This window comes from Stegodyphus dumicola, chromosome 9, assembly GCF_044657685.1.
Source record: "Stegodyphus dumicola isolate Sdum_Otavi_A_Nest chromosome 9, ASM4465768v1".
Taxonomy (NCBI): Eukaryota; Metazoa; Arthropoda; class Arachnida; order Araneae; family Eresidae; genus Stegodyphus; species Stegodyphus dumicola.
In genome coordinates this window covers 23,638,954-23,652,632 of record NC_140776.1, presented here as the reverse complement: position 1 = coordinate 23,652,632, position 13,679 = coordinate 23,638,954, and the positions used below count along the sequence as shown (strand labels likewise).

General features: G+C 31.3%; 1 protein-coding gene across 1 annotated transcript; it reads left to right on the top strand.

Moving 5' to 3' along the window:
- Positions 1-883: 883 nt before the first annotated feature.
- Positions 884-6,322, top strand: LOC146995311 (uncharacterized). The gene is made up of 2 exons (XM_085823283.1): positions 884-987; positions 5,261-6,322. The coding sequence occupies exons 1-2, from the start codon at positions 979-981 to the stop codon at positions 6,161-6,163; spliced, it is 912 nt and encodes a 303-aa protein (XP_085679409.1). The 5' UTR covers positions 884-978; the 3' UTR covers positions 6,164-6,322.
- Positions 6,323-13,679: the final 7,357 nt, after the last annotated feature.

Below are 13,679 nucleotides of genomic sequence, written 5' to 3'. Positions count from 1 at the left end.
AAGACAGACGCGCGTAAATCAGAAACTCTGATTCTTTCTATCTCTGCAAGTAGCTTCGCGGTTTAAATACCGCTCCTCCTCATTAAGTATTCAGAAATATTCCAAAACTACGTTCTGGCTGGAAGTAGTAAGCTGAAGTTAAGAATTTGACAGGAAGGAACTTTAACTTAAAATTTAACTGTTAATAAAATTAACATAATCCTTACATTACGATTTCATTTAAAAATTTAAAACTACCAAAACTGGGTTCGTACTGAATTTGAGCTCTTTTTCTTACAAAAATACAGAATAAAAAATGGTGCTGATAATAATTGGAAAATATTTAATGAAATTCTAACTGCGAGCAAATTTGGTAGATAAATAACTAATTCCCATTTGACTTTCTACAACAACAACTTCCTTTTATAACCGAACAAACTTCAGAAGCCTCAAAAATTTATGCGTGATTAATATAACTGTAGTATGTGACATAATATTTTCAGATAAAAAACTGAATTCTATAATAATTTATTTATGAATTATGTATTAAGTTTTACATTTTACTTTTCTGCTTCATTGCTTTATGTTTATGGAGATGTTCAGTAGAGCGTTAAGATATACTACAGAAATTTTTTAAACATACCGTTCTTCACTAAGTAATGTAAGACAAGTTTTGAACAATTAATTTTTATCTGCGAGGTAAACCTCGTAATCGTCGAACTTTCCCTCCCTCTGCCCCAAAGCAAAGTGGCGATTTTAACCTTGCACTTAATCGTTAATCCTTTTGATCCTTTGAGCCAAATCGAAGGAATCTATTGCGTAATGTATTAGTAGGACTCTAGAGCACCGTGCCATTGAGACCATGGTAAGTCGTTTGGTATCTGATTCATAGTTTTTGATTGTGGAACGCTTGGAATTTTTGAAAGGATTTTGAGTCGGATATAAAAGACCACTGAAGCTGCAGAATGTCATTCAACAAACGATCACCAAAGAATAACCATGCTCTTAGTAAGTACATAAAGGTTCTTACTTTCGATTTTGCTTGAGAGTCCAAGAAATGTATTGTAAAATTTTGAAAGTATTTCGGGAAGTATATTATAAGAAATATTTTAAAATATGATTAAATGCATTTTGAAAATTTCAGCAAAATTATTAATTCATTTAAAGCATTTGTTTAGTCTGTTGTTCAAAATATTTAAGCTATAGAAACTTAATTGCATTACTATTGGAGATGAAAACGATAAAATGAAATATATATTCATTTATTTAGTCTATTATTCAAAATATTTAAGCTATCAAAAAAATTAAATTAATATTGAAGATGAAAACGATAAAATATTTCAGTTCAGCAATAAACTCAAGATAAATTAAATTAATTAAATTGCTTTGCAATGTAAAGTAATTCGAAGCTTGCCTGAAGATAATGAAATTTTCATATAATTTAAGGTAAAATATAGATATACCGATAAAAATATTATATTAGAAGATCCCGTCTATTTCTCATATCGATTAATTAATTAATTATATTTAATAGAAAATATTTTTTTCTGTTTCAAAAGGAAATAATAAAAACAAAAGTATACTGCAGACATCGAACAGAAAGTCGTCTGAAAAGTTTATTGAAATAGTTTGGCATATTCTATTGTTGCAGTCATACCATTTGTTTTTTAATTATTTTCTGCTCATCACTTAAAAATTTTTTAAAAAATAAATTTTTTGGAAAATGAAATTTCTCAGAAAAATCCATCCTTGTGGAGCACCTTAATGCAAGTTTCAATTCTGAAATAAAACAAAACGTTTTTTTAATGAGCATGTTAATTTCTAATTTCCTAAAGTTTCAATCCGGTGACAAAATTTTATATTTTACATAGACATGTGGCATTTCGTAAGAAGTATTTTCATGCTTAGTCCTGCATTCTAAAGCAATTCTTTGCTTTTTAAAGAACTTTTAATTTTTAAAGTAATTCAACCTGCTTCTTAATTTCAACGCTAACATAATATTCAGGCTCGAACCTTTTGACACACGATAAGAATTTAATTTTTCCTGTCTTATTCTACAGAATTCGACTAGAAAGCTTATTCTTTAGTAGGCCTGCCTTAGCTGATTGGCTTGAAGTTATTTCAGGTCAAAACTATATATATTTGTTTTGGTTTTCTCTGTACTTTTTCCATTTTTTCTATTTTTCCTCTTTAAAATGTAATTTTTGTTTTAAATTTGGTATTTTTCTTTAAATTGTGTTTCACTTATTTTAACTTGTTGCACAATGATAATAGGTTGGTCTTCAAATATTTAAGCTGCATTTTCTGTTTTTCGTTTTAAGTTTTATGTTATTGAATGATATATATATATATATATATATATATATATATATATATTATTATTATTATTATTATTATTATTATTATTATTGTACAAAATCTGAGTCTCATAAAGTCCAAAATCTGAGTCTCAGTGCCGAATTCCATCTTTGTTCGTATTTATAATCTTCATTGTTGTCTTTAGAAAATCTTAATCTTAACATATATATGTATATATAAATTTAAGTTAAATACTTTCTTAACTCTTTGAAATTTTTTTGGATAAGTGTTTCGAGATGTCAGTCTGTAACTTGAAGTTTTCGAATTGCAAAATTGTTTACTTATTTATTTTTTTAATTAATTTCTTTTGGAAGTTTCTGGGGTAGATAACTGTAAATTTAAATCTGAAATAATATTTTTTTAACTATTTGTGGATATTGTGTTGGAATCTTTGTTAATACCAGCTCTGTTTCCAACAGAAAGCTTTGGGTTTAGAATTATTCAATTCATAGTCTAAATTTACTTAGATATTGTTTTGAGACCTCTCCCCTCTTTCCCGAAGGAAAACTGCCATTTATGAATATTTTAAAATTTGTTTAATACAGATTCAAAGTTTGTGTTTGTTTATAAATATTTTTTATTTTCTCTTAATAGTAAATTCTTCTTTTCGAAAACTAAAATCTTTATATAATAGCGTAAGTAATAAAAAAATTACATTTGATTACAGATAAAATCTATTTGATTATTATTTTCATCCAGAAAAATTATTATTATGCATAAATTGTACCAATATTTAACCAAAAATTTTAGAGTTCGTAGTTAAATTTTAGTTTAAGAATTAATTATTTCTTATTAATACTTTATGCATAATAAAATACAGATACATTATTAATACTTTATTATTATGCATAATAAAATCTTCGAAATTATCGCAGATTAAGTATTTGGACAATTAACAGCGAATGCAAATTCTAAAATTAATGCAGAAAAACAATTACCGCAAAAGATCATTTTTGTGATATTTATATTACTAATTTTCTTAATTGTGTTCAATGTGTTTGAAAAATCACACACGATTAAAAAATTGGGAAAGAACCTAGAGAGCGAAATTTTACGCTTTTAAATCCAGATCATAAGCAATATCTTTTAATATACAGTAATGTTTCAAATACTTAAAATGCCCAATGTGTACGAAAAAGTTAATAGGAGATTCTAAACTCCAATTACACCTTTAATTCTGTTACTGATTCTATAAATTCTATATTAAATCTTTATAATTTTCATTTCATTTTATGATACGTACACAGTCTGTTCCCACAGTCTATTGATTTCCACCATTAACTATCTATGCCCCGTGGTAGATTATTGCCAGTCTTCAGGCAAACGATCTTTATTTTACCTTTCTAAAGATTGCGAATGCTTTAACTGTTATTATTCTGGCTACAAAAGGTTTTAAATACCTTTAAAAGGTATGTTTCCACCTAGATTTAAATCTCTTCTTAATCACTGCCAAGGTATGTAGTAGCTACTGTTATTCGAGAGAAAGGCACACAAGCTTTAACGTATTTAGGTAGTCGACGTTAAAACGCTCAGTTAAAATACTTGAAACAGCTTAAGCAGATAATTTTATGTAGTCTCAGACAACGTTACTTGAACCTGAATTTCAATTTATACTATTTCAAATACTTTCAGGTGGAGGAGTTTTGTTTATAAGCAAAAGTGGTGCCTTTTGTTAAGTGAAAAGAGTTAATAAAAAGGTTATTTTAAATTTCCAGAACTTTATCATATTAATTCAGACTTCAGCGATAACTCGCTATCAGTCTCGTAGGATCTAAAGCCCATTGGTTCAAACTTCTGCATAAATAGAACTCACACGTTATTCAACGGCCTAAGTCATTCGGTTACTCGTGAGCTAAATATAGGAAGCTATGCTAAATATTACGAACCTAGTTCCACAGTTTTACTATACATGTATCCGCCGGAGTGTCAATGGGATTCAACCATGTAAATGAATTTCAAAGGGCTACTAATAAATGTTTTTAATATTTAAGTTTGGCATGCTTATTCAAAAGAACGTTCATTTTCATTTATAAGTTGACCTTTTTTGTAGTATGAAAATAACATCTTTGATAATTCATTACATTAGTCTTTAAATTAATTTATGCATTTCTGATGGTATTCTAACCAAGTGCCAAATGTTGGAAAACTTGTTAAGTTTTAATGTCTTTCGCTCTTCGAAACAATGACTAAGATTTTGTTAGACATTTAGTAACTTATTGCTACGCCTGAAGTACAACAGAGACTTGAGAAGGGTGTAAAAGATTATGAATTTAAAACTTAACTAAGGTGAACAGAAGGTCCATGTGATGCTTGCAAGTCTGCAAGCATTTCTGTCGGAAAACTCAAAGTAGAAATTCAAATGTAAAGCTAAATTTAAGTAACGAATAGTCAAAGGCTACACAGAGTAATTTAACGCGAAGTTGACTCGGACTACACCGACATGAATTTAACTATCGACAAGCATAATGCAAGACCGAAGAATGAAACTCATACTTTAGGATAGCAAACTCAGTAACTTTGTTTTTAAGAGGAAGAACACGCTCTGTCTTCATAATCTTAAACCCTTATTTAAATATACGCGAACTCATTTGCATTTTGGCGGGGAAACGAAAAGAGAGAAGTTACAGTAAAAATTCAAAGCATAAAAAAACTGCTTATTTAAATTAAATAAAACTTCACAAACTCAAAAGGTGTGCTCAAATTGAGTAAGTAATGTTATTTTAAGAAATAAAATACCTTAAAGGGTTACGCATGAAAATATGTTAAGGAAAGTATTTCCTCTTTTTGAAATTAACATTCAACGTCATGCTCATTTTTAAGATTCAATTTTGACTCTTTGGTAATATTTTGTGGGTGTAGAATTTAAAGTATTTTATATATGATTATACCGCATTTATTTAATTGGGTTTCTTTCATTTTACAGAAACTGGTGGTTGCATTCTGCTGCATTGCAGCTACATTGGCTACTGACAGCTACTACCACGTTCAGCCACGAGGTTTCATTCATGAACAACCACAACTCCTGCATGAGCATCAGAAGCACGGTCTTGAACACGGAAATCATGCTGCTCATGAATATGATCATGAAGGGCTAAGAAAGCTGCAACATCTCCAGTCTTCCCACGGAGCCAACAGTTTTGGTGCTGGAGATGCACATGCTCTTCGAGATCTCGCTCTTCATAATCACCACGATAAGGGATCTCATGCATCTCTCCAGTTAGCAGGGGCTCAAGAAGGGCACATAAACAAAGGCCATGATCGTGGCTTTTACGAGCGTGAAAAGAAATACGGTTACGAAAAAGGTTACGGCTATGAACGTGAAACAAAGCATCACGACAGAGATCACAGTGCCAAGAGCTTTGGCAGCGGATACAAACATAACGAAAACAAAGGTCACTACAACAGGGGTGCCCATGCTCTACGCGATTTGGCTGCTCAAGGACACAGATACAAGCATGGTTCTAATGCTTATGGACATAATAATGCTCTTATTGATATCGCTGCCAACCACAATCGAGGAAAAGATATTCTATCCAACTATGGTAAAAATTTTCATCTCCGAGATTTGAATATTGTTCGTCCCCAGCCCGTTTTTGTCTATCAACCTCAGTACATCCACCGAAGTCATCATCCCGGATTGTATAACTCTTTAGGTAGATTTAGATATCTTAACGGCTTGGCTGGAATCCGAGGATACGGTTTAGGATTACGATACAATCATAGTCCTCTACGTTATGGATATTCTAACGGACATTTTGACAGCGAAATTCTGTCTCCTAGCCACTCTTTTCTTGGATTGAGTAATATACATTACAACATCCACTAGCAGGCTGAAAAGTTTATTTTTGCGTTCGTATATTTGGGAAAACTAGATGGACGTTTAAAGAATGAGTCATTGATGGAAAATCTCTTTATGTTCTGAATAAATTATTTTCTGTGTAAGTTTCGTTGTGTGTAAATAAATACAATAAGAATTTTCTTTCAATTTGTAGAGTATTGTTACTTAAAAATGGAACTTTATTATTAATTTCTTATTCTGTTATATGTTTCATTCAAATAATCATTAATTTCATTCTAGAAAGATTAGATATACATCAATGGTCTTCAAACTTTACCGTCTCCAAAAACACATGAAGTTATAATTCCAAAGTTAAAGAAATTATGGTTACAAAATATGAAATCGATAACAAAACAAATTTCAAATTTAAATAAGGGCTTTCACATGCCCATATTCTATGGAAGATTTCGTTATTCAAATTTTGATGGCTCTAGGTACCGTTGTTGTGCGAGAAACATACATACATTCATGCAGATGCTTCATTTTTAATTTCTTTAAATATAATACAGGGCGATAATATTTGGTGGCAACAATTTGAAAAGTGATTCGCCATTTATAGTTTTCAGCGCCAAATGACAACACGAAACTAAAGTCCTTCAGGGCAAATTGCCCCTATAGCCTAATAATAACTTACGTTTGTAACTATTTGAAAGATACAATTTTTCACACCCATTGTGTAACATGGATATGAGACAGTTTCCCTTAGAAATCCCTCCACGAAGGCATTCCTTTGTAAAACCTATCTCTGTTATTCCACTTAAATTATATACTACAACGAACCTGGCGAATTCTCGCACAAGCGTGAATAAATTACCAGCACAGAAGAAAGGGTGAAAAATAACAGTCCACTTGCTATTAAACGTAGAATATAATACAAGTCAAACCTGAAAAAAATAGTGCTAGAACGCCCTTCAGTTTACGCCTAAAAGAGGTGGACTCGTAGAGATTCAACCGGCGTGATTCTAATCTGATAAGGCCAGGTTGCTTACTAGCGTGACCGCGAAATAACAACAAAACGTGCTGTTCGTTGCTGATCATTATGGATTCAGCCGCCTGTATTCAACTACAGAATCTAGTATTACACACACACACACACACACACACACACATATATATATATACATATCATTTGATGGCTACAAATCACGACTTTGATTGTATATATATATATATTATTGATTTGATTATAAATATATACATATAATACTGTATCACACTGCATATATTTGTATTTCAGTTTTTTAATTGGGAAATTAAACAGTGGCACTTAATCGCATCAGCTTGTTTAACAATTTGATACCTAATGGAAATGTATTGCCAAGGGATGGTACTTTCTAGCATCTGCTTAAATTTCAAGTTAACTATAATGCACTTAACCAAATTTAAACAAAACTAGAAACTCTAATTTTCAGGAAGAGAAACACTATAACAAGCAAGCAAAAAGAATAAGGGGCTTGCAAATTAGAAACTTAACATAGAGTTTAAATTTAGCATTCTTGCTTTCCCCTTAAAACTCGCTAACCACTGATAGCAACACTCTGCACCTTATTATGACACGCATATACTACATCGATGTTTTGCGTGGAAGAAAGGATGAATCCTAGAATATAATGTAGTGAAGAAATAATAATATACAAACACTGTGTCGACCACCTCTTTACAATACTTTGAATGCTACCTGTATCTCTCAGAAGATAAATGAAACATGAATATAAAATATAATAAACTTAATAATACTCAAAGTACAATAATTTATATTGTTACAAAACGAACTTTAAAAAATTTACAAATCTGAACAAATACTGATTCAATACAATTTCGACGCTCAGTTCGGGAATTAAGGAAATATCGCATAGCGTATAATATTTTATTCCGTATCTCACTTTTAGTGCTATATAATCTTCCACAGATTTTATATAAATAAAATCTATAACATAATGGGTAATTATACTATATGTAGTTCTTGATGTAAAAAAGATTATCTTTCGTACTGTAAAAATTTTATCTCTGTGAATAAGTATGAATATACTTATATACATAATTATAAGTATCTATTTATTAAATAACTAATGTAATGAAACTAAATTCTCATAGAAAAATGGGCAAAGTGTAGAATCGTCCACTGCTTGGCGCATTTTTAAGAATTGCGCATACTCGGTATCCATGTACACATCGACCTATTTTCACTTAAAAAAAATTCCAGAATTGCACAAAAATGGCATTGCGCACTCCTTTGACTTTTGCCATGTACGCATCGACCTATTTTCACTTAAAAAGTCAAAAGAAAATTGACAAATATCCAATTCTTTTTACTCTTGCAAAAAGCGCCAAACAAACGCCAAATATATAAGTGGGCGCACTTTACTCGAAAAAATATATAAAAATACCATTTACCTATATATATAAATAATTTATTATTATAAAAGGTTTTTCATATATCATCTCAAAGGAACATAAATTTAGATTTCTATTGTAGAAAGAATACTTTAGAAAGTGTATAGAAATATTATTTTGAACCATAAAAATTATAAATAGTAAAATTCAAAGTACTGAAAAGGTAGCTATTGTTTTTGACAGTAGATGATATAATATAAAAATGCCTCATGCTGAGCATTTTCTGTATTTACAATGCCAGATGAAATTTATATAGTGCAGTATTTAGCAATATAAATAAATCTTCTGTACAACCTTATACAAATGCAGTTAAAATTACTGTCATTGCAATTAAGCGGATTGTAATTGTAACTACCATTTCCGCAGTATAACTAATGAAAGAAAATAATGTTTAATTATTACTCGAACTATATTTGAAAGCTATGCTAGAACAGTGCCCTTACAAGACTCATGATTCGAAAAGCTTTGGTTTTAATTGTCTTGTAAAAACTTTCAATTACTTCTGCAAAATTCATACCCACGTAAAAATTACTACACCTAAATCAATTCATTATACAGTGACACATTCCTAAAACAACCAACTCCACAATTTCAGATAATGCCAGTTTCGTGTAGCCTGACAAAACTATGAGTGCTCTTAAGTATGTTCCTGACAAATCTGTCGCTGTCAGAGGTAGTCATTTAAGAAAATAACCACTATATGAGGTTTCACTTAATGTAATTTTTTTCAAATAAATAATTCACGTTTTATACTTACAAAGACATTTAATATTTCATAAACTCTATTAATTATTCACAAATCTATTTCTATTTCAAAAGCAATTTACGAGAAAAGCCATTTGAAATTTTCTTCATCAAACTAATAATAATGAGAATTAAAGTATGCATAAAAATGATTATATTTGTTTTAACAAAATAGCACAAAATATTTAATGTAACAATGTTGTTCTAGTGTCATACTTGCAAACAAAATTAGACCAAAAAGGAAAAACAATGTAAGCTACTATGATCATCCAAAATTTTACATAATTTTAGTAATGGAAAAAAGATTCCTTAAGGTTGTATGTCTTGTCTACCTCATTCAATAAGTAACAAACACATTAAATATTTCAATGTTTACTTCTTCATTAAATATTTCAATGTTACTTTAATTCGTTTTGCTCGGCCACATCACATTAGTCGAAAAATTGAAAATTGAATCATGCAAGATCATTTTTAAGTAAGGTATGCTCAAATTTATTAGTACATAATATTCAAATGATAAAGCATCTACATGAACAAGCTTTAAAAAGTATTTCTAAACTGTAATAAAAAAATATTTTCAAAAATACAGTTTCAATAGAATGCAAAAACTATATTCGTGCATCTAATCTAAACAAGCTGAACCAAATTATCAAATCTGAAATTATCACTTTTCAGTCTTTAAGCGCATTGCTTTTTAGGATAAAAGTAACGATGGAAAATCAATATCACGCAAAGAAACTCCGTTTCAGAAGTAGTCAGCTATCAGCAAACATTAGACACGATAACACGTGCATGGCTTTAGTGGCACGATAACACGCGCATGGCTTAGTGCTTTCATATTCACAGTCAGTGCTGGTATTTTATTATTTATTACTAATTTCTAAACAGTAAAACATAATAAAATTTGTAATATAGTAAATAATAGTAAATTATATATTGCATTACTACATCCACGAAGAAAATAACACAAACATCAAACAACAATAACTAGAACGGCGCCATATTGCTTGCTTGGAAAACTTCTTCTGAGAGTGGGGAGGGAGGGAGGGGAATTTTTTCCCTCACGTCAGCGTTAACACGGAGAAAACAGTTCAGAGATTGCGAATGAATTTAAGATGTTAAGTTCATTCGCGTTAAAGAGGTGTTGTTTGATCTCGGTGTTTATTTGTAATATCAGAAATGTAAGTGCGTATGTGTGTGTATTCAGGGAACCAATTAGTAGCAAAAACCACCTCCCTAAGATGACCGCCTCTAAAAGAAACCAGTATTTTTGAAAACATAAGTATATTTTGGTATTGAACATTCCCTGCGTAAGGCGACCATTCACAAAGAAAATTCTGCAAGTGTGGCTGGTCGCCTTAGAGAGATTCATTTCGTAGATGCAACCTCCCTAAGACGACCAGCTCTAAAAGATAAACGTATTTCTAAGAATATGAGTATATATTGCTATTGAGCATCACCTCTCTAAGGCAACCACTTGCAAAGATACTTTTTTATTTGCAGCTGGTCGCCTTAGAGAGACCTCGTTGTGTGTGGCGTATATGATTACTGTTACTGTTTCCGAAAAAAAATTAAATCAAATAAATAAGCATATTTAGTAAAAAACTCTCTCTAAAACGACCACCTGCGTTTCCAGGTTACTCTAATGGTCTTAAAGAGATCATATTTTCATTATATTAATGTTATTGTTTACAAAAGTCTATTAACGTCAGATAGCAAATCAGCATAAACCCATATAAACCAACAGAATATTTATTATTATATTGATACCAGTAAGAAAACCAGTAAAAGTCAATATAAACCAATACAAACCAGTAGAAAGTTCTGACATTGATGTTGGTTGTATGGGTGTCAACTGATACCAGTAAGAAAAGCCCACAGAGATCAATAGAAACTAGTAAAAGTCAGTAGGGACCAATAAAAATTCTATAGGTACCAGTAGAATGTTTTGCTAGTTCCTATGGGGCATTTGGAAAGCAGTAAGAAAAACCCACAGAGACCAACAGAAACCAGTAAAAGTCAATAGAAGCCCATAAAATGTTTTACTGGTTTCTATGGGGCATTTTTAACAGGGGCGGCAATTTAATACTAGTTATTTAGCATTAAAAATAACATTTTATTTTGTGAGAAGGAAGTTTGGAACACAACGCGAAGCAGGGTGGTCCAAACTTTAAGCAAAATAAAATCACTTTTATTTACTTTTTTATATCACTCAACGCCGCCCAACTGCGATAGTGGTTAGTGTCTCTGATCGCCGTACCGAAGCATTCGGGCTCGAAACCCAGAGAGGGCATGGACATTTGTAAATATATAGTGCCTATTTGGCATGGGGGCAATCTAAATATGCAAACTGGGGCGAAACTGATCAAAGCCGTACTGTCACCTGTATGGTGCTCAAGGCTCTTGCCAACGGCAGATGAAATCTTGCATTCCTTGCCACGTTGAATTTTATGGACTTATTCTGATGTTACCGTCAGACTAGTGAGATAAGTCACAACAATAACACCATACTGTTAAGAAATGCCCAGCCGCGGTAAGACAGCTTGATAGCTTCCCCACAAAGCGGGTTTAGGTTGCCAGAAAATGGCAAGGAAAGACGAAATCGCCCATTTGGCGACACGCCACAGACCGAGAACATTCTAGAACGAATTTTTACCGGTTTCATACCAGAATGTTCTTGAAGTCAGGTCAAAAGCTATAAACACCCTGCCTGTACACGGAGTAGCAGTTTATCGTGAAGTTTATCTTGAGTGTAATAGTTGCTTTGATGGATAGATTCAGCAAATGTCTTCAGTGCTTCAAGTCTTCACTTCTTTGGCTTTCCTTTGCTGTATCCAAATTTGATTTACGCATTCCACTTGGTGTTATACTCCTTGGCCACTTGGCGTTGAAGAGATCAGCTTAAGAGCGATCGATCGTGTCGGAATTAGTGCTTTGCTTTGGAGCTGTCTTCCATTAGAGCCTGAATGCTGTATTGGTGATTGTTTCAGCGTGTTTATCGTAGTTTTTTTACGGCTATAAACGCGTCTTTGAAACTTTTCTGTGCAGTACTGACGAATAAATTATGTTTTAATTCTTCATCAAATGTTGTCATCAATCACTCCAAATCCATGAATGCGTGAAACTCAATAATATCATACAATATTTTTTCTACAAAGAATATTTTTTTTTCATTTCAATTTGTATTTCTAATAAGTTTTTGACACACGACAAATATGTCGATTTGTCATTCTATTTGTCTTTAACATGGTAGTTAATACAATTTTAACACAAGTTAAATGCAAAAATGATCTGGTCAATTTCAACTGTATGTATATGTAAGATGCTATTTCTAACTATCATAAAGAATATTATAATTAAATATTTGATTTACATTGGTTTAACAACAAAGCAGATTATAAGCGTAAAAAATACGGGCAACCAAATAATATTTGCCCCACAATTCTTCAGAAAATATAATGCTTAAAATTGTACAAAACGAAAACTGCGCGCGCAGGGAAAGCACATGAACACATTTGAGCAATATTGTTGATATGCGAGGCAGGCGCAATAAAAGAATTTAAAACTTAAATATAAAAAAAAAAAATCTGAAAGCTTTTAAATTTTATATTACGCCCAAAAAGGAGTTTTTTTTTTTTTTTTTTTTTTTTTGTGTGTGTGTGTATGTATGTTACCTTTACTTATTAAATATCATTTCCTACGCACTTAAACCATAAAATTCAATTCAACAGCAATGTCACAAAATATTTAAAACACCATATCTTTAGAATTTCCGATACACAGTCTCGCTCTATGGAGATAAAAATGCTTTTTTTTCCATACAATATTTCCAATGCTCTCTTCGAAATGGCTGATCTTCTTAATCAAAAACTCATAAATGCTTTACAAAATATGAAATAGATAATAAAACAAATTCCAAATTTGGGCATCCAGATGCTCATATTCGGGAGGAGACGCACATTATTCAAAATGCGATGGCTCTAGGTACCGTTGTTTATCAAAATGCGAGAAACAGACATATATTTATGCAGATTTTTCATTATTTAATTTCTTTAAATATACAGGGCTCTAATATTTGGTGGCAACAATTTAAAAGCTGATTCGCCGTTTATAGTGAATCAACACAAAATGCTGCTTTTGGGCTTAAAAACAGAATTTTAATATGTGTACCACTGGTTCACGCAAACTGTTTCACTAATAATAAAGAATATAATAATATACATATATGTATATTAAAACATTTTAAAATCCATATTTGCTGTTAATACTTATACTTGGAGACACTCCTTCAAATTGTGTCTACCCATACATACCTCATCTCCTACAACATCTGGTTGTCCCAATGCTCATATATATAGATTCGGAT